Source organism: Budorcas taxicolor, chromosome 13 (assembly GCF_023091745.1).
Source record: "Budorcas taxicolor isolate Tak-1 chromosome 13, Takin1.1, whole genome shotgun sequence".
Lineage (NCBI taxonomy): Eukaryota > Metazoa > Chordata > Mammalia > Artiodactyla > Bovidae > Budorcas > Budorcas taxicolor.
In genome coordinates, this window is record NC_068922.1 from 79185220 (window position 1) to 79207063 (window position 21844).

At 52.2% G+C, this 21844-nt stretch overlaps 1 protein-coding gene across 4 annotated transcripts in view; it reads right to left on the reverse strand.

The window, feature by feature from the left end:
- NFATC2 (nuclear factor of activated T cells 2) overlaps positions 1–21844 on the reverse strand; it is a 157025-nt gene that overhangs the window by 58749 nt on the left and 76432 nt on the right. For all 4 annotated transcript variants that reach the window (XM_052650756.1, XM_052650753.1, XM_052650754.1 and 1 more), the window contains exons 4-6: positions 15724–15926; positions 14587–14759; positions 434–574 (exon numbers count right to left, since the gene is read on the reverse strand). In XM_052650756.1, the coding sequence (XP_052506716.1) occupies positions 434–574; positions 14587–14759; positions 15724–15926 (517 nt within the window). The remainder of the gene's footprint in view (positions 1–433; positions 575–14586; positions 14760–15723; positions 15927–21844) is intronic.

Here is a 21844-nt window from a genome sequence, read left to right on the forward strand (position 1 = left end):
ACAGAAAAGTCAGGTAATTTGTCTAAGATCACAGAGCAATCAAGTAGCAAAGGCGGGATGTGAACCCAGGATATCCAGGGCCTGGATGTATGATATCAAGCATGTACGATTAATCATTGTGCTCTTACTATTCCCTGTTTGATAACAGTCTAAAATCTGAAAGGGAAAAAAAAAGGTGTCTCCTTATGTGTAAAAAATAATTTAAAAAGAAGAGTTGGGGGTGGGAAAAGCCTTCTCATCCAACCAAACAAGCCAGGATGAGTTAAAATACACCATAGGACATTCATGTAACAGTGGGCCACGTCGGTATCGAGGTCCCTGGAGACAAGGAAATTTCTCCGAGTAAGGAAAATGCTACACAGTGGGCTCTAACCCCCCAAATTAAGAAGAAAAAGATGGTCACTTTCGTATGGCGCTCGGAAGGCACTCTGACCTGTGGTCTTCTCGGTGAACACGACTTTGGACTCGGCTGTGAAGTTCTGTCCCGTGAGAATCATCTGCTGGCCGCCGTACACCAGGCAGCTGTCGATGTCTTGCCTTTCCACCATGGGCAGCTCGTGGGCGGACCGCTGGGCTGCGGGCGAGAGAAAAAGACGTCGCTATGATGACGGAAGACACCCACTCGGAACCGTCCCGAGATTTCACGGGGCACAATGCACTCTGCCCACCTCTGTCACTTGTCACTGCAAATGCGGAACCCTCAGCCCTGGCAACCAGTGACTCTGCAAATGTTATGTTCTTGTCAACATGCCCGAAGTCTTTGGGGCTAATTTTCTCCTAACAACAAGTTTCATTTTCATGACTCAAGAGACCGATGCCTGTTCTCCTTTTAGGAAGGAGAGGAGAATAAGAATTTGATTTTTTTTTTTTTTAAATAAAAGGATACGCATATCAACCTTTTTGTAAGAGGTTTCCTTTGCTAGAGTGCACGCTGTTCTCCTGCACGTGCTGGCGGCCACACACAAAGGGCTCACGCACGCAAACTTGAGGACCTAATTCCTGAGAGTGTAGACGCCTTGGCCTCTGAACTCACTCGCCAGTCTGAACATAATTCGCTCCCATCACATCTCTGACCACATTTTCTAGCACTCCTTCTCGCTCACTCCCCTTCAGTCACACTTCTAGAATGTTCTCACCATCTCTGAAACACACAGCACATTGCCATCTTTGAATGCTTGCACTTTCAAGCCCTCCTCTCTGGAAGGCTCCTCCCTGCTTGCCTGAGCGGCTGCCTTCCTCACTTCTTCCAGGTCTCTACACATATGTCACCCCCTCAGAGAGGCTTCCTTGCCCCACCCTCGCACCCTGCCCCTCACAGCTAACACAGCAGGACCACCTGTCCATCTGTCTGGCGGTGCCCCCCACCTCTCCTCTTTATCCTGCTCAGTTCATCCCCAGAGAGCTTTCCACCTTCAGAAACGCTACCTGTAGCATTCTTGGTTCCCCTGCATTTCATCTCTTCCCCGCAAGAATGTAAGCCCAGAAGAGAGGAGCATCACTTTGTGCATGCTGTGAGCCCAGGGCTGGGCCCAGGGCCCAGGACTTCGCAGGGAGTCCCTGAGAAGGATACAGGGATGGATGGATGGAGACAGGTATGGATACAGATGTATCTCAATATATCTTGACACATATTTATCTCAATATCTCGATATCCTCATCTGTATCTGCAGTGAGGAATGGGACAGGCTGACTGTTTAACTACAATGATATACTTGAATGCTCACCGTAACCTTCTAAGAAAAGAAGTATAATGAAATTATATGCCTTCAGGGAGAAAATGGAACCCTAGAAGTCAGCTATGGTGATGCTGAGATTTGACCTGAGCCCTTAAGAGCTGGCCTGTCCAGCTCCAGAGCCCCCTCCTTTAGCCCCTCCGTCCAGCCAGTTCTTCTGGAGGACGGGCTGCAGGAAAGAGTGAAGACCCTCTCCAGATGCCTGCCCTGGGCAGGGTGGGAAATGGGTCCGGCCGGCACGAGGGACCATCCCTTGGGCTTCGCCTTGGCAGTGTGGGCCGCAGAGCCCGGCCCGCCCCCTGGGTGAGTCAGCCTGAGCTCCTGGCATCCCTCCCAGAGCCCGAGGACTGGGCAGAGGGCCAGCCCTCTCTGTGCCAGGGGCCGGCAGACTGCCCCCTCCAGGAGCCAGGGACGCAGCCGCATGAGGCCCGAGGCGTGGGCCTAACCCTGCCCTCCCGGCCGGCCTGGGCCTCCAGGTCCAGCACCCTGTCCCTTCTGCCCTGGAGCCATGTTGAAACCCATGCCTTCAGAGGCAACCATGCACGTGGCAACCTTTAAGGAGTCTGCTGTGGACAAGACACTCCCAGACACTGTACGTCGAAAACACAGCCCAGCGATTCTCCGTGACCTCCCGGCCAGTATCTCCCCATCCCAGGCTCAGCCCAGGCTCTCTGTTCCCAGGGCCCAGCCAGCCAGCGTGGTTCTAAGGGGCTCCCAGTTATGGGCACGTATTAAAAAGGCCTCTTGGCAGGAGCTGCTAATTTCTCCCACATGGGCTGGGTTATTAATCCTCTCTTTCAATAGAGGAGTTCTGTGTGACTTCCTAATTGAGCTGCCATCAATGGAGATTTATTAGCAGTGAAAACAGCAGTCACACCGCCTAGAAGAGCAGGTCTTGGCTTCTCGGATCTGCCTTGGATGTGTTTCGGGGGCGAGGAGGGGCTTCTGGTCCCAGGGATGGATGGGTGGGAAGGCCACAAGACCCATGCCGCCCATTCTGCAGGTGGAACGCCTGAGTCACCACTCCTGGGCAAGCTGGCCAAGGGCTCAAGTCCAGCCAGGCTGGGGACTGGACGTGGCCATGAGCTCTCAGCGCTGGGAGGGAGGCTGGCCTGGCCAGCTGCTCTGTGAATCACCCAGCACTGCTGCGAACACAGCTCGGCTATTTCCTGAAGCAGCCTCACTGCTTCTCCCTCCAAAGCCTCACGGGTTCAGGCAACCAGCTGATCCTCCCTTGACCAAATCTTCATCTCCCACCCCTTCTCCTTGATGCTTAGTCCTTAGTCATGTCAGACTCTTCGCAACCCTGTGGACTGTAGCCCACCAGGCTCCTCTGTCCATGGGATTCTCCAGGCCAGAATACTGGAGTGGGAGCCATTCCCTTCTCCACGGGGATCTTCCCGACCCAGGGGTCGAACTCAGGTCTCCCGCATTGCGGGCAGATTCTTTACCGTCTGAGCCACCAAGGAAACCTCTGCTTCTCCTTACCCAAACGAAAACCATCTTTTCTAATGAAAATGTAAAGACAAGAGTCCAGTCTCGCTTCCTGCAAGCTTTTATCTAAACTGTGGTCTTGCAACTCAAAGTGTGGGCTGCATCCCAGGGACGGGATGGGGGGTGGCGGGTGATATCAGAGACGTAAAACCTTGGGCCCCACCCCAGACCTACTGAACCTTGTTAAGACTCTGCAGCTTAACGAGGAACCCAGCGGACTCTTCTGAGCTGTCGAGGGGAAGGAGGACTGCTTAACCCTGGCTACACATGAGCGTCACCTGGGGGGTCGAAACAAACATGACCTTCCAGCCCTACTACTACCATTCTACAGACAGACAGACATGCTCAGAACTCGGCTCCATGGAGGGGCAGCCCCTGCCCGGGTGAGGCTGCCGCGTGGGACTGTCCCTGGTCTCAGCTCAAGTCCCCACCAGGTGACCCTTTAGGGGGCTTCCCGGCTCGAAACCTCACTTTGCCAAATCGGAAAAATGGGGCCATCAGCAGACCCATCCCACAGGTTGTTTGAGGGTTAAATGGGAGAATTCACAGAAAGCATATTTGATTTAATAAATCCCAGCCGGTAAAGCAAACAACACGATGCGCCGCAGTTCCTCGAGCGGCTGCCCTGTGTCAACCGATACCTGCGAACTGTGTCCGCGTGTTTACACACAGTACCGCGCTCATCGGCGCGGTTCCTGCTGGATCCCGACCCCTAACCCAGGTGTCTTGGCCCTGAGTCCCAGCATTTTTCAAAGCGGGGTTCCCAGGTTACCTGGTTGGGGGAGGTGCTTAATAAAAATGCAGCCACCCAGGCCACACCCCTAACCCTGGGCCCCAGCGGCTCTTGGAGGAGGCTGGACGTTTGCATTTTTACAATCTTTCCAGGTGACTTGTTGCACACACTCTGCTTGAGAACCAAGCCCCACACTTAAAAGGCCACCTGAGGACCAGGGGAGGCCCTGCACCCTCAGAGAGCCCAGAGGCAAAGCAAACAAATCCAATTAGCCTCTGAAAGAGGAATTGAGAGGCAAACAGCAACCAGAAGTGCGCTCCCGGGGTCCACTTCCTTCTCCCTCTCTGAAGGCTACTCATTGGGGTGACACCGTCACGGAGGCAGGGCTCCCCGCAAGCCCAATGGGCCTCCCAGGCCTGCAGCACCACCCCCGACGGCCCCCACCAAGTCCCGCTGGGCTCTTCAACCATTAGTGGGGCCAGCCCTCCAAGCCACCAAGCCCTAGAGTGGCCTAAGCAAGCCGCCGCGGGTCATCAGCTTAAAGCTAAGCCCACAGCCCGCGTTTCACCTGTGGGCAGAGGCCAGCCCCTCTGCTCCTGCTGAAGCATCGCGGTGGCCCTCGAAGCCGGGAGATTTCCCCAGGCTTTCCTCCTGCCCCTGGATTCTGGCACGTCATAAAGGGGCTTGGGGCTCCTGGGTTTTACGAGCTCTGAATCAACAGGGCGCTGTTGGTTTAGCCTGTCTGGGTGTTTACTTTCACTAGCAACAGTGGCTGATGGGGAGTCGAGCCACGGCAGAAAAGACTAAGTGAAAGAAATTCACCCCAGGCTGGTCCTCCAGGTCAGCCTGGACAGGGGACACTGCTGTCTATCTGTCTGCCATTCTCTGTCACGGGGCTGCCTGGCCAAGAATGCCGGAGAACCGCAGGGAGAGGAGAGGCTGGCCAGGGAGATCAGGTACGCAGGGTAGGTGGGTTCTGTTAACAACTGCAAATGGTTACAGCGGCCGTAGAGAGGGCCTTGGATCCCAGAGACTTCTCATACACATTTTTCTTTACATTATAAAGCACACACATAATGAGGCAATTCATGGTCACGGGTCAAAGGAAGGATGCCGACAGGTGACTACCTGAGTCTGAAGCCCAGCTTGCTGATATCGCTAAGATTAGCTTGGGGAACCTTGGGCGAGTCATTTCACCTCTCTGTGCCTCTGTTTTCTCATCTACAAAATGGGAACGCATCACACAGTGCTGACCTCAGAGGGCTGTTTGCAGATTAAATGAGCTGGCGCACGGGAAGTGTGTGGTACCTTGTCAGAGCTCCGTGAGCGTCAGTTCTGTTTATTTTTATGGCTGAACTTCATGAGACCACAGAGCAGGACCGATTCCCATTATGGAGCTGAGGGCGTTGAGCCTCCCGGAGGAGGAGCTCCATGCCTGGGAGCTCACAGCTACAGAAGGCAAGCTGGCAGAACTTGACCCCAGACTGTGGGATTCCCCCACCCAGAGGGACTTCTTTTTAGTAAAATGGGGAAGACTCAGTGGGAAAGCGGCCAGGCAGCCTGAACCGGGAGGCCCCCCGCCCGCCACGTCAGTCTCACCCGGGCTCCAGCACTGACCATCCCCCAGCCGCAGAGTCCTTCTCGCCTGTACTTCGGGCCCCTGGCCTTGGCCGTGAGCCTGGCCTGGCCTGGAACGCGGTGCTCCGGCCTCGCCCGGGAGGGGCGGGGAGCAGGCCTGGCGGACGGCCCCTCAAGCCCCCACCCTGGCGCTGCTGGCTCTTCCCTGGGAAGTGGGAGACGGGGACAGGGGAGCCCAATTCTGAGTGGGGGGTTCACCTCTGCGAGGGGCCTGTGAGCACCCACAGTACAGGGGTGGGGTCCATGGTGCTGAAGACCGCCTTCCAGCTCTGGACCTCAGGGGGTCTCAGCTTCCTCATACAGAAAATGGAACACAAACCCCGGCCACTGGGTCCATGGTGGGGGGACCCGCTCCACTGTCCTCACAAGGAGCCCCGAAGAATACTCCCACGGGTCTCCAGAAACCAAGACCCTTCCGGGGGGTTCCGTGAATCCCCACATGACTAGTGAACTCCCTGGCACTGGGGGACCCAGGCAGCCCCGGGAAAGAACTGGACAAGGGCTTTAACCCCTAGCTCCTCCCTTGCCAGCCATGTGATAAGCAAATCAGTTAGCCCTTCTGAACCTCAGCTCGCTAGATACAAGCTCAGTCTGTAAGATGAGTCTACCGAGGCTGGGGGACTTCCCTGGTGACCCAGACCAGTGGTTAAGACTCCATGCTTCCAACGCAGGGGTGTGGGTCTGATCCCTGGTCAAGGAACCAGGAGCCGATATGCTGCATGGTGTGGCCAAATTTTTTTTTTTAATGATAAAACTTTTTAAAAACTAGAAGCATAGGAGAAAATCTTTATGACCTTGAATCAGGCCAAAAAAAAAAAAAAGTGTTCTGAGGCTATGATGAGAATGGGAATGAGTTAACATACACGGCAGCTGGGGGCACACAGCAACTCTTCAATAAAGGGGAGTTTCACCTGCCCCACCCCTGCAAAATGAGCTCGGTAAAAGGCCACAATCCCAGGGTCAGGTAACCCTATCAATTAATGGAAAAGCCACCCCAATCCTGGGCTCCCCCAAACCTAGCTTTCCGGTAATCACCACCCAGCCAACACACAGCAGATAACCATCTGAGCTCTGCTGAGCAGCAGGGTTGCGGCTTGCTGCCAGCTCCCCTAAAACAGAGAGTGTTTGCTGAGCCCCTATATTTGCTGCTGCCTGGGCTGTGCGCTCTTGGCAGTGACACGGGGGCAGAGAGAGGCAGGTAACACGTGCTTTGCAGAGCGTTGGGGACGGCTGCCGTAGGGGCAGGACGAGCCATACCACAAGAGAGATACTGGGGTTATTCTACTGATACAGATATTACCATTCTTATCAGCCCCACTTTACAGATGAGAAGACTGAGGCGCAGAGTGCTAAGTAACTTCCCTGGGACTAAACAGTGAGTAAGTGGCAGAGGCAGGATGTGAACCCAGGTCCACAGTCCTAACCAGCACCCTGCTGCTTCTTCCCATCATGCTGGTTTCTGATGTTTCTGAAACGTGGCTCCTTGGTCATTGCTTAATAGCCACCTCAGGAAGGAGGCCTGGCCTACCTGCCCTCTGCTCCATGCCCCGATGTCCTCCCAGATCTGCTGCTACACCGTCTCGAGGGAGATGATGCAGTGTGGCGCGATGGGAGAGCGCCCACAGCCCCCCGAGGGTCGCTGAGCTGGTCTCCAGCTTCTGTGAGATGATTAATCAATCAATCCGTCACTCCTGATGGAGCTCCGCCTGCGTGTCCTGGGATTCAGCAGGACATGGATGTCACAGTCGGCTTGGCCCCTTACTAGCAGTGTGAGCACAAGCAGTTAGCTTGACCTCTCTGTGCTTTAGTCTTCCCATCTGTAAAATGGGAATGGATGCCGAGTTCCTAGAGTTCTCACAAGGATTCAGGAGCAACGGAGACAGTGCTCGACGCACAGGGTGACTAATAATGGTTGCCTATCCCTCACCTCTTCCTTGTCTCCCTCATCTCCGTTCTTCCTTTGGTCTTCAAGTATCTATCAGCATCTGCTCTGTGCTAGGCAAAGTGCTAAACCACTTCTCCCTGGCGGTCCCGTGGTCAAGACTCCACGCTCTCACTCCAGGGGGTGCAGGTTCGACTCCTGGTCGGGGAACTGAGATCCCACATGCTGCACTGTGTGGCCATAGATAAATAAGTGAGTGCGCTCAGTCACTGAGTCGTCTGAATCTGTGACCCCAGGGACCAAACCCACATCTCCCGCATTAGTGGACAGATTCTTTACTGCTGAGCCACCAGCGAAGTCCATTATGACATTCAGTTCTGTTTGAAGTCTCTGCCGGCTTGTTGACTGCGGATTTTCCCCACTAGAATGTGACCTGCGGGACATCCAGAACTTTGTTTTGCTCATTGCTGGATCCCTAGTTCTAGCACTACAGATACACTCCCAAAGGAGAAGGGGGCAGCAGAGGAAAAGATGCTTAAATAGCATCACCGACTCAAAGGACATAAATTTGAGCAAACTCCAGGAGATGGTGAAGGACAGGGCAGCCTGGCGTGCTGCAGTTGACAGGGTCACAAAGAGTCAGATATGACTTAGCGACTGAATAGCAGAAACAACAAATATGTTTTTAATTGCAAGAGTAACATCAAGGGGCCCACAAGAATCACGCGGGTCATTCTGGCTTCTGGCAGGGGCAGACGGACAAGACAGCATCTCTGATTTATGAAGCAAAGTGCAACCAGTTTGCCCGTCTGGTCTCCCTCATTCTAAGGATTTCCACAAAGCGCTGCGGTGCGATCACCCACCTCCCACATCAGACTTCAGGAGTGAACTGGAGGGGGTAGGGAGAAGTGCGAGGGAAGAACAGGCAGGTTTTCTACGCTCTCACTTTCAGAAAATGGCATATGAAATAACTGCATTTCCATATGGAAAACGATGGGACTGGACCTTACTTCACACTGCACACAAAAATAGATCAGAGACGGTTTGTATCCCTAAATCTACTAATAAAAGCCAGAATCAAAAAACTTTTAGAAGAAACCACAAGAGAGTGTATCTGCTATCATCAAATGGGCGGAGATTTCCTAGGGGAATGTAAAGAATAATAATCCCTAAAGAAGAGAATAAATTAGACTTCATAAAAATAAAATATTGACCCTCTCAATACGGCACAATTGAGAAAATAAATAGGCAAGCTACAGACTGGGGGAAAATATTCTTAATGCATAAATCTGACAATGCATAAATGACTGCTGTATATTAACAACAAAAATACAAGGGACTTCTCTTGTCCAGTGGTTAAGACTCCATTTCCAACACAGGGGGCGTGGGTCCAATCCCTGGGCAGGGAACTAAGATCCTGCAAGTCACGCATCGTGGCACAGTCAAAAATTTAAAAAGTAAAAATATGAGTGACCCCACAGAAAAATGAACAAAATCTTTGAACTAACACTTTAGCAAAGAAGACATATGATAACCAATAAGCACACAGATAGGGGTCAGCAACATTCGCCTTCAGGGAGATGCAAATGATGGGTTATGCACAATGAGACCCCGTCTTACACTCACTGGCAAGACTGTAATTCGAAAGACTGGCAGAGCCAAGTGGTGGTGAGCATGTAGAGCAAGTGGAATTCCCAGACACCCCGGTACGGAGTGTAAAGTGATTCGGAAAACACATACATTGAGACACACACTTTCCCCCGTGACCCAGCAATTCCATTTCTGGGTATTCACCCGAAAGAAAAGAAAGCATTTGTCCACAAGGGCCTTGAAGGAGAGTGTTCATAGCTGCCTTATTCATGATCCTCAAACCCCGGAAAGAACCCAAATGTCTATCAGTGGTAAATAAACAATTGTTATATTCATACAGTTGAATACTGTTCAGCAATTAAAAAAGAGAGAGAGAGAACCACCAAGTCACGCAATAACAGCACTGGATCTCAAGAAACATCCTGCTAAGTAAAACCAACCACACAGAAGAGCCCATGACGAGTCCGTGACACGAAGTTCTGGGAGAAGGAAAGCTCACTGAGGTGACAGAAACCGCAACCGTGGTTACCTGCGTGGGGGCTGGGGAGGGGGCGATGGCTGTGGGGGAGGAGGAAACCTGCAGGGGTGGAGGGAAACGCCCTTGATCTTGCTCGAGTGGCGGTCACACGGCTGTGCACATCTGTCAGAACCCACCGCCTCTGCGCCATCTCGTGCATCTGAATTACACCTCGGAGAGATATCTTTGTGCCACAAAAGAGACACTGGAAACAGCGTATGAGAAAAGCCATTTTCTAGTCCACACCTCGTACCCACACCCCCGACTTCTGCAGGATGAGCAAAGGGAGCCTGCACTCCGCACGAGGCGGGCATGGCCCGGTGGGGTCACTGCAGTGACCGGAGAGGCCCCTCGGCCAGGCAGGGAGGAAACCGGGGAGGCTCGCATGGGACGCGGGGCGCCTCGCTGCCTTTCCATCCCACCGGGCAGCCTGGGGATGCTTGTCATCATGCTTTCAATTTTTCAACAAACATTCTAGAGTCAGCTGCAGTGTGCCAGGCCCTGACTGACACCCCCCTGGTCCCTAATCCTAACTGAGAGACTGACAGGTAAATTAGGTGTCAGCAAATAGAGAGGGGGACCCTGAACTCTGTGGGGTGTGGGCAAGATTCCCCCTTATGGGGGCCTGTCTAAACAGGGGCTTTGGATAAACAGGGGTTAACTGAGTAATGGAAGGATGGGGGAGGGCCACGGCAGTGGGTGTCTAACTTCATGGGGGTGCGAGGTGGAGGGAGTCAGAATCACTGGGCCCCTCTGAAAGTCTCCAGGCCCACACCTCCCTGCAGACCAACTGAATCAGAGTTTCTGATTCAGATGTGGGCATCATATTTTTTTCTTACAAGTTCCCAGGTGATTCCAACACGCAGATAAGACCGAGAACTAGTGTTCTGAATGGAGGGGACAGTGCAGGCAGAAGTCCAGGAGCCAGAGGAAGATCCCAGTGGATCTGGGAACTGCGGAGCAGAGGAGAGGGAAGCCAAGAAATTCCACTGAGCAGGTGCAGCAGGTTGAACTGGGCCGCCATCAGGGGCTTCCCGTCCACCCAGAAGTCAGAACGCGCCCTCATCTGAAACAGAGCCTTCGATGATGTAATCGAGGACGCAGGTGAAGTCATTCTGGAGTGGGGGTGACACCCAGTGACAGTGACCTCACAGGGGTCAGAAGGGCGCACCCAGAGGGTCCTGTGAAGATGGCAGCAGAGGCCGCAGTGACGCGCCTACAAGCCGAGGAACGAGCGTGACCACTGGCCCCACCGGAAGCCAGGAGAGGGGCCTAGAAAGTCTCCCCAAAGCCTCCAAGAAGGGACCCCCCCTGCCGACACGCTGATTCCAGGCTGATTCCGGATCTCTGAGAATCAATGTCTGCTGATGGAAGGCTCCCCGGCGGTGGTATCTGGCTTCGCCCGTCCTGGGAACTCGCACAAGAGGGACGGCACGGGTTCCTAGGTCACAGGGAGCTTGCAGCTGAAGCTGAGAGCTCGGAGCAACCCGAGGGGAAGGAGAACTGTCCCACGCCACGGGGCCCGACGCGGGAAGGCTGCCCACAGCTGCGACCGTGTGGAGGCTTACTGTTGGGCAAGGCAGGGCGTTCCCTTCTGACCTCTTCCACGTTCTCCCGCGAGTGGGAGGAGGGTTATCTGCCTGGCAAGGGTGGGGGTGGCCTCCAGAGCTTGGGAGACCCGAGAAGGTTCAAAACAGTCTCTCTGCTGCGAAGAGGGGAGGAAACCCAAAAGAGCTCCTTGGCAGCACCGAAGAGCAGGTGGAAATGAGACTAGGAAACACCACGGGCATCTGTCGGGCACAGGTGAGACGTGGCCTCAGCCATGCCAGCCAGAAAAGAGATGGAAGAATCTGCCTTTCCAGCAAGTAACTCCGCTTTCCAAAGAGTGGCCTCCAGGGTCCTGCTCGAGACTTTTCCACTAGATTCTGAGAAATCACCCTTGACCCCTGAGACGTCCTGTAGCAAAGATTCCTCCAAAGTCAGTAAGTTAACCCTGCAAAGCAGCAGCAGCAGCCCACTAAGTGTTTTTCTTACCAGCTCACCTCCCCCGAAGGGTGTACATGAAATCAATTAGTGAACAAATATTTATAGTACACATACTGTGTCGATAAGGGCTTTGCAGGCGGTGCCAGTGGCGAAGAACTTGCCTGCCAGTGCGGGAGACGTGAGAGGTGTGGGTTGGGTCCCTGGATCAGGAAGATCCCCTGGGGGAGGGTACGGCAACCCACTCCAGTAATCTTGCCTGGACCATCCCATGGACAGAGGAGCCTGGTGGGCTACAGTCATGGGGTCGGCAAGAGGCGGACACGACTGAAGAGAGCCGGACAAATTCTGTCCCTAAGAACCAAATGCACGGGGAGCCAATTAGCCCATAAATGCTGGTGAAACTGTCAGGTGCAGATCCAGGAGAACAGAGCAAAGGAGGAGACAGAAACGGCAGAGGATTCTGTCTTCCCTCTGGGAGAGGGGACAGCGGTCCACCAGTAGCTCTGCTTGGTCTTGCCAGAAGGGCGGGTGTTACAGAAACCCAAAGCAGGTATTTCACAGAACTAGAAAGCTGGAGACCAAGCAGAAACGAATGCATCACCTTACCAAGAACGTCTCGGTTTCCTTATCTGTCAAAGCACAGTAGTTGCATCAGTCAAATGCATTTTTATGAGAAAAAAAGAATGCTCTGTTCAAAGTTCAAACTACTTTTTAACACCCTGGGGAGGTGTGTGCAGTCACTGACGATCCTTAAAAATCTCAGGCTGATGGGAGATAAAGGGACTGGAAGGACCCAAAGATGGAGAGGGATGGGGCTCCTGTCACTGGTCCCTCCAGCTCCCCACCTTGCTGCAAACCACAGCCCCATCCTGAACACTGAGTCATCTGCCAGAAAGGGGAGACCTTATCTTCTCAAAATCCCCTAATCACTGAGGAAGAGCCTGAGTTTCCTTCCCCAAACATCTTGAGACGTTCAAAACCAAGAGCAGGGCGGGGCAGCCACCGTGACCAGTGCTTGGGGGCCCGGGGCGGGCTCTGCTGGGGAAAGGAGGGGAATTCCAGGGCTTCTGAGATGACGTTTTTCAAACACTTGTTTTTCCTTGTTGTCTGCCTTTGGGTCTGTCTTCTCTAACATTAGAGCACAGACTCACCACCAGATCCAGCCTGACCCCCACCCTGACTCACTGGCCTGGGGAAAGACCGCAGGCCTCCTTCCTCCTCTTCCGAGGACCGAGCGAGACCAAGTCCCAGCTTCTCTCTCAAATCGGGCCCACCCGGTCCCCTTGCGGGCTGAAGGCCAGTCTTCCTCAACGCGTTCTGCATAAAATATTCATCCTTTCCCTTTGCTCATGGGTGTCCGATTAAGACTACTTCTGATGAGTCTAAGACATGTGTAGTCCTCAGCTGACCCACGGAGTGTTTTGAATTTGTTGCTGCTTTTAAAAAATCAGGGATGAATTGGGAGCGTAGAATTGGTGTATATTCAGTACTGTGTGTAACAAAGATGGCTCGTGGGAAGATGCCGTGTAACACAGGGACCTCAGCCCCGTGCTCCGTGATGACCTAGAGGTGTGGGAGGAAGCAGGGGGTGTGAGGGAGGTTCAAGAGAAGGGGCATATGTATACCTACCGCTGATTCCCTTTGTTGTTCATCAGAAATTAATACACTGTAAAACGATTATACTCCAGTAATAAAATAAAAATCATGAGATTATTGGTTTATCTTTAAAAAAAAATCAGAAGATTTGGCCACACTGAGTCGACACTCCCACGTGAAAACGCCGGCTGGGTTTGAGTAACAGCTGCCAACCGAGGCGGGGGATGTGCCATCCTGGCCCCCAGTCTCCACCACACCTACTGTTGACCCCACAACCCACCACACTCATGTCCAACACCTCCCTGGTCTCTGTAGGTAGCTGATTTTGCGACACCTAATTATGGTAAAAGGTTCAGTAAAAAAAAGGGAGAAAACCCTGAAACATAACTGAATATGGACCATTACTCTAACATAAAGAAACAAATTCTCAGAAGAATAAGACTTCAAAAGTTATATAAACTGCTTTTGTTTCTATAACTGTTTACTTCTTTCCCTCTTTATGCTTTTTAAAATGACTTCTAAACTCTCAAAAGCTGAGCTGTCAATAAGTTTTGTCAGGTCTAACTGCAAAATCCAACAACAAACTTGCCCAAAGTACCTAAGAATGAGCTCAGAACAGTTTCATTTTTTGAAGCCTGGGGGAGCTGGGCCAGGCCTCTGCTCAGAGCCTTGTCAAATGGCAGATCTTGGCACCCGTCCCCATACAGGATTCTGAAAATCTTCTGCATCTTTGTTTGGGTATCTTTATCTCTACCAGACCACAGCCTCATGAATGATAAAGTATCACGCTCATCTGCAGGTCCTCAGCACGGCACGAGACAGTAAGCAGATTCTCAGGAAACACACAGATGGACTGAGGGTGATGGCGATGCCTGGCTCCTGTATACCAAAGCTCCTGCTCAAAGCCCACTCTGCTGGGACAAGTCACCCAGCCCCTCATCTCCATCCTTCTTCTCTAAAAGGGCGTGATGACATGAATTCTGCACACTGACCACTCAGCCTAGTGACTGGTGGAGTTACCATTCTGTAAGTGAGAGCCACTGCGATGTCATCATCATTCTACTGAAAGGAGAGAAGAGGACGAGCAACGGAGGACCCTCAGTGCAGCCAGCTCACTCCAACTGCATCTGCCCTTTTTGAGACCAGCCCAACATGCATACACTTCAGATCTTCTCAACCAAGCTGTGGGCTACTTCTCAGCCATATTATTTTTCGCGTGAAACCCTCCACAAGTAAAGCAGAGAGAAACCCTGAAACGTGCTCCGTCTCTGGGCCCTTTGGTCAACTTGGGCTGCCGTTCATCCCTGTGGGCTCTGCACAATCTTGCAGGGCACCCTGCCCAGGCGACAAGGCCCGGGGTGGAAGGTTGTGTCCACTGCACTTGCCACGCACCCACCCTGCCCAGAACCCAACTTACAGCACTCGATGGGGTTGGACGCCGTCTGCAAGGAGACGATCCTTCCGCTGGCCTCGGGAATGTGCACCCGGAACACCAGCCTCACGCGCGTATTCTTCCTCCCGATGTCGGTCTCGCCTTTCCGCAGCTCGATGTCCGCGTTCCTCAGCTTCAGGATCCCCGCGCAGTCGATGCTGCCGGAGAGGAGAGAGCCCACTGACCACCGACTATCTCAGGGAGCTGGAGGTCACCCACAGTGGGCGACTGCAATATACGGATAAACTGTTCAGCCAGGAATTAAGACCACAATGGGGGGTTAGACACAAAGCGATTAGGGAAACTCCCTGGGGGAAGTTACTTCTCTAGGGAGATTCTGCATGCCAGCTGTTCCACTTCTCAAAAGTATCTGAAAAAACTCAAACACGCAACTGGGGAAAATTGGTTATGGACTATGCAATAGTAAGAATAGTGTATCGACAGCAAACACCTTGAATCTGATACATGTACCTTGGTGTAAAAAAGGCGTAATGTTTGCAACTAACTTGGAGCCGGTTCCGGAAAAAACAGAGGGATGGGGAGAAAGAGTCATAAAGCAAACGTGGAAAAGGTTAACAATTGGGACACCTGAGCAGACGGCGTACCAGGAGTTCTTTCTATGCTGCTTGCAGTTCTCAAGTTTGAGATTAGTCTCGAATAAAGTTGTTTACAGTCCACATGGGTGCAATGTTCCCCACATTTGGGCACATGCATATTAGCCCTGTGAGGTTAGACCTACCTGCATTATTATTTAATGATTTTAAGTCAAATAAATAATTTTCATAAAAAGTTTAGCCTCATTCCAAACATCATCATCTAAAGGTGCGTGAGCAGCCTTCCTCGCAACACGCCTGAAAAATATCAGGGTCTAGAACTTTTCAGGTGGAAACTTTTAAAACAGCAATCTCTGTGGGTCCATCACAGACTGGGGACCCCATCAAGCTGCTCCCATCGATTCCACGGAGTCAAGCCTGCACCTCTGCTGCGCGGCCCACCCCCTCCCTGTGAGGACCTGCTGCACCCCTACCTTGGCCCACCCCCTCCTGTGAGGACCCACCACACCTCTGCCGCGCAGCCCAGCCGCTCCCTGTGAGGACCCGCCACCGTGGCCCCCGGCCTTACGTTGCCCTCATGTTGTTTTTCGGCTCCAGCGGAATCTCCAAGACTTTGGTGTTGCCCACGATCTTCTCGTAGCTGGTGGTGGTGACGGTTTTCCCTGTGATTCGATGTACCTGGTAGAAGGCATGGGGCTTAAGGATCCTCTCGTCGGCTGTCCCAATGAAGATCTGAAGCCCCAGGGGCTTGTTTTCCATGTAGCCGTGGAGCTGAGGGTGAGAAAACAAAACAAATTGTTACAGCACCATTAACACATGGGGCATTGGGCTTCCCAGGGGTAGAGAATCCGCCTGCCAGTGCAGGAGATGCAGGTTCGATTCCTGGGCTGGGATGATCCCCCAAAGAAGGAAATGGCAAGCCACTCTAGTACTCTTCCTGGAGAATCCCCTGGACAGAGGAGCCTGGTGGGCTACAGTCCATGAGGTCCAAAGAGTCAGACACGACTTAGCAACTGAACAATGATGGTGGCTGGTGTCCCAGCAAAACAGACCAGAGAAGCACCTGAGTGGCAGAAAGGACACAGGACTGTGCCGAGTAGAGTGACGGAGAACTGGAAACCACCCGGATGCCAGTCAGAGGGGAACGCCTGGATAAATTACAGGGATCCTCTCTAAAAATGAGTATTAAGCAGCTTGAGAAAAAATCTGATAGATCAGAGCTGCATTTATGGAGAAACAGCCAGAAACTATGCTTCACTGGTGACTGGGGTCACAGAGATGGTAGTGAGAACAGAAAATAATCGGAAAAGATAAACCAGAGCTCTTGACAGTGGTTGCCTGGAAAGATCAGAAGAAGGAACTTTCAATTTTTATATGACTACATTTCAATTAACAAGTCAAATTTTATAATTTTAAAAAAGAGCAAGGCAAAAGTACTGTCATCGAGGTTAAAAGAGAATTAAAGACTGGAAGAAAATATGTGTAATGTGTAATAGGCAAAGGATTAATACATAGAATACGTAAAGTATGCCTACAGAGGGGACTTCTCTGGTGAGAAGGCAGACCCCCCACCCTCCTTTTTTCCCAGTAGTAAGAACACGGAACATCTATGGTAGTTGTTAGGGATAAAACAAGGAATAGAGACCTGGTCCCTGTGTTTTGGAACTTAGACTCTAGTGCGGAGTAGGGGACAGGAGAAGAAAGAAGAAAACCTAAAACAAGTAAATAAATGAAATCGTTAAACACTGTATTAACTCTTAAAGTCAAGTCAAGTCACTCAGTCGTGTCCGACTCTTTGTGACCCCGTGGACTGCAGCCCACCAGGCTCCTCAATCCATGGGATTCTCCAGGCAAGAATACTGGAGTGGGTTGCCATTTTGGCAACAAATATTCCCCCTAGATTAATTCAGCCCAGGGGCAGCAGTGGTTCCACGGAGGAATGTAGAAGATTAAACTGCAAACTGTTTTAAGAAGTGGGCACTGGACACTTGCAAAACACCAATAGCTCGTATAGAGGTTAAGTTTTACAAACACGCCAAAAGGCACAATCATAGCCATCCATGAGTTTCCATAGCTACCTTGGGACGCTAGAGAACGCCCCTCCAGGAAAGCTTAGCACCAAACAAACAAATTTAAAAAGTTCTAAGTTCCAAAACACAGGGACCAGGTTTATGTTCCTTGTTTTATCCCAAACCCCTACCGCAGATGCTCAGTGTTCTTATTGCTGGGGGAGAAGGGGGGTGGGGCAGTTCACCTCTGGTGACCTTCTCACCAGAGGTCACCTCTGTAAGGGGTTCACTGGCGGCCCAGCAGGTAAGAGTCTGCCTTGCAATGCAGGGGAAACCAGTTCAGTCCCTGGTCCTGGACAATACTGTGTGCCGTGGAGCAACTGAGCCCACGGGCTCTGCAGCAAGAGAGGCTGCCACAGTGAGGAGCCCCCATGGGGAGGAGCCCCACGGGGGAGGAGTCCCAACAGTGAGGAGCCCCACGGGGGAGGAGCCCCACGGGGAGTAGCCCCAACGGGGAGGAGTCCCACGGGGAGGAGCCCCATGGGGAGGAGCCCCACGGGGAGGAGCCCCACGGGGAGGAGCCCCACGGGGAAGGAGCCCCACGGGGAGGAGCCCCACGGGGGAGGAGCCCCATGGGGAGGAGTCCCAACAGTGAGGAGCCCCACGGGGGAGGAGTCCCAACAGTGAGGAGCCCCACGGGGAGGAGCCCCATGGGGGAGGAGCCCCAACAGTGAGGAGCCCCAACGGGGACGAGCCCCAAGGGGGAGAAGCCCCAAGGGGAGGAGTCCCACGGGGAGGAGCCCCAACGGGGAGGAGCCCCAACAGTGAGGAGCCCCACGGGGAGGAGCCCCATGGGGAGGAGCCCCATGGGGGAGGAGCCCCAACAGTGAGGAGCCCCACGGGGAGGAGCCCCACGGGGAGGAGCCCCATGGGGGAGGAGCCTCACCGGGAGGAGCCCCACGGGGGAGGAGCCCCACGCACCACAGCTAGAGGGCAGCCCCCGCCCGCCACAATCAAAGAAACCCGTGAGAAGCAACGGAGACCCAACAGAGCCATACACAAATAAGTGAATATTTAAAAAAAAAAAGAATGACTACGAATGAATAAGTAAAGGACAAGATTCCTGGCCATCCTGCTTAAAATCGAGTCCTACCCCCACTGGCTCTCCCTAACTCCTTCCCCTTTTCATCCCATAAACTTCCTATATATTTTCTCAGTTCCTTCTGCTTAGGTCTTTCTCCTACAACGAGACTATCCCTTCCCTGCAGGCAGGGACGTCCATTGCTTTAACTTGCCACAGAATCCCTAGCACCTGGAATAATGCTTGGCACATGGCAGGCATTCTAAGACAATTTGCTAAAATAAGTTAATAAAAACAATCCAACAGTGAAACAGACAACAGGTTTGAACAGGCGATTCACAGGAAAACGAATGACCATGAGCACAGAAAAGACGTTCAACTTGCCTTGTAAACAGGAAAATGCAAATTAAACAACTATGGGATATCATGTTTCACGCACTAGAGAAGCACCCATGTAGATATTTGATAATATCAGGTATTCTGGAGGCTGTGAGAACACACTTTCCTGAAGCTGATAAGAACGTAAATGGTTTAACTATTTTTCGAGTAGCAGCTATTAAAATTAAAAATACATATCCCCTATGACTGAATAAATCCACTTCTCAGGATGCACCCTAGATGACATCTGCATACGGGGTAAGCACAAAAATGGTTACTAACACGAACGGAGTAGATGAACCTAGTTTCATCAATTAGGCTTATGAATAATAGAACATGTCCTGGCTATGAAAGACTGCAACAGTTTAAAAAAACAGTATGGTAGAAATCTATGACCTTGCCCAGGAAGATCGAAGACATACTATTGAAAGAGATAAGCAACTTGTAAAAAAAAAATTTTTTTATGGACAGCAGGATACAACTTATTATTTTTAATGCTCCATGCTTTTGATCCATTCATTTATACTCTTGTAAATACAAGAACAAAAGGTGTGGACGGATGTGCTCCAAACTGACCATACCATGATCACTTCCAGGGATGGAGGAGAAAATCAAGGTTGAGGTCAAGGTCAAAGAGGACTGTAACTTGATCCACAAAGTTACAGGCAGAAGAGCTGCCTGGAAACCTGTGAAATTTAACACTGGTTTTTGAAAATTATACATCAGAAAAGAGAAAAGGATGCTGAGCTAAGAGTTAGAAGTTGGGTTCCTATCTGGCCACTCCACAGCTGAGAGGCACTGGGAAAATCCCGTACTCTTTCTGTGACTCTGCTCCTTTCTCTGCAACTGGGAGGAAGCGGGGTTAGACAAGTGACAACTCACTTGAGATCCCACCCTTCCGCAGAGTTCTACAAGGGTTCAGCAGGCTGTCTAGTCAACTATAAACCCAAGGCTCCAGAGCAACAGATGATCACACATGGTCTAGAATGTTGCTGTTCAAGACAGCAGATACTATAAAAATTGAGCTGAGAAGTCAGTTTCTCAGTCACACAAGCCACACATGACAAGCACCCAGGAGCCACAAGTGGCTGGCGGCTACCACGATGGACGGCAAGATAACAGGACGTTTTCATCCTCGAGAAAGTTCCACCAGACGATGCCAGTCCAGAAAGATGGCATCTCTCGTGCCCCTCTAAGCCCTAGACCAAGAGGCAAGCTCAGGGTGGAGCAGGGCCAGATGGCAACCTTCTTCATAACCTGACAAGCTGACACCCACAACATTTACATACGTGTCAGATATACATCCGAGAAGCACCCTCGGGCAAAGGTGGAAATGCAGTCAGTCTTATCTTTCCACCCCCCCTCCCCCACGCAAACTGCAGAACAAGGTACTGATGGAGACAAAAATCACAGAAGGAAGGGCAGCGTCCAGAAGAGATTTTGCTTTTGTTGATCTTGCCTTGCATTTGGACCCAAGATAAACATCTCTCCTCACCCGCTGTTCTGGATTTCTCAGGAGGTGGTAATTACAGAATCGGTCAGAATCAAGGAGGAAAGTGGGTGGCATAGATAGTGACCCTAGTGGTCTGAGGCTCCGTCCGCCTCCCCGTGACCTAAGAGCAGAAATCGCAGGCTGTGTGCATTCAGGGTGAACAGCCAGAGAACGGCGGGAGACGGAATCTGTCACAGCCCCCCCCCCCCCCACCCGGTTCTGCCTGAGTCCAGCCACCTCCGGATCCCCTCCCCAGTGGCATGCTCATCAGCTCACCACCGCCTCTCGAGTGACTGCTGATGCTCTCTCGCTGACCTCCTACTGGTGTGTAACAGAACCACCCACTGAGCCCTAAAAAAAATGCAAATAGGAGCCACATAGTCCCCCGCTTACAACCCTCCAAAGACTTCCTGTGGCCGGAGAATAAAATTCAAACTTGATGCCATGGTCTATCTGTGAGGCTGCCGTCAGCCCAGCCTCTGTCTTCCTATCTGTCCCCCATTACGCTCCTGCCGACACCAGCCAAGCTTCTGTTCCCTGCGCACACCAAGCTCTCTCCAAACTCAGGGCCTCTGCATAGCCATCTTCTCTGCTCGCATACTCTTCTTCCACTGGTACTTCCAGCTCTCAGATCTTCAGGTCTCTCCCAAACCACCACTATTTACATATGCCCAGCGCTGGAGCCAGCTCTTTCAGACTAGCAAGAGTCAGTTGGTTAAACTTCCAGGAATTTTGAAGAGCCAGATATCACCTTGATAGCCTGAAACCAACCATGGTGAGGACATCCACACCACGGAGATCAGCAAATGTTAAAAGCCAGGGCTCTTTTTTCCAGAAAAGTGGATCTTAAAGGCTCACTCACACACCACTGGAACAGTCCCTTCGTTACCACCTGACGCTGTCTTGCTAGTTGTTAATTTGCTCAGCATCTCTCCTTTCCACTTGAACAGGAAGCCCTCGGTAGAGGAAGTGTGCCTGTTTTGTTCAGCGTGATCACTGAGAGTCAATGGCCACCATCCACAGCACTGTGGTGACTAAGCATGCGCTGCCCTCAAGGCCGAGGACCAGACTCCACGTTTCACACGTGAGGCAACAACGCTAGGCGGGATGGGCCCATTCTATACGTGAGGACGCCGAGGCTGGCGAGGTCCTGGCAGCGCGCCTCAGTGGACACTGTTAGTGCAGGGCAGGGCAGGGTGCTCTGGACCTCCAGGCTCTAAGTCCATTTCCACAGTGTGCTGTCCGTGTCCTTGCCATCTGGCGGGTTCACAGCTGCTTTACCATCTACAGCTAGGGGTCAGAACGAGCAGACTGGGTTCTCAAAGGAGACACGAGCCAGTGCTAAATGGTAAGATCCAGAGTGTTCTTCCTGCTGAACAAGAAGTGGGGGGAGGCGGGTAGAGCAAGGGAAGCAGAGAAACGGGCAACAGCAACCAAAACAAATAACGCTGCTTCTTGAGAGAGGAACCTGCTGCTTTCAGCAGAACTCTCTGGGTCTCGGAGCAGCCCCTGCTTAAGCTGGACTAGCTGACGCCACGTGCGCAGACGGAGCCCACCTCACCCACGTGAGCTCCCCCTCTTAGAGAGGGTGGGAGCAGGGATTTCACATTTGGTCAGATACACACAACTCTCCATCCAGGCCCTGCTTCTTACGAGCAGCTGTGTGACCTCAGAGCAGTGACCCCACCTCGCTGAGCGTCCGTTTGCTCCTGTGAAACAGAGACATCAC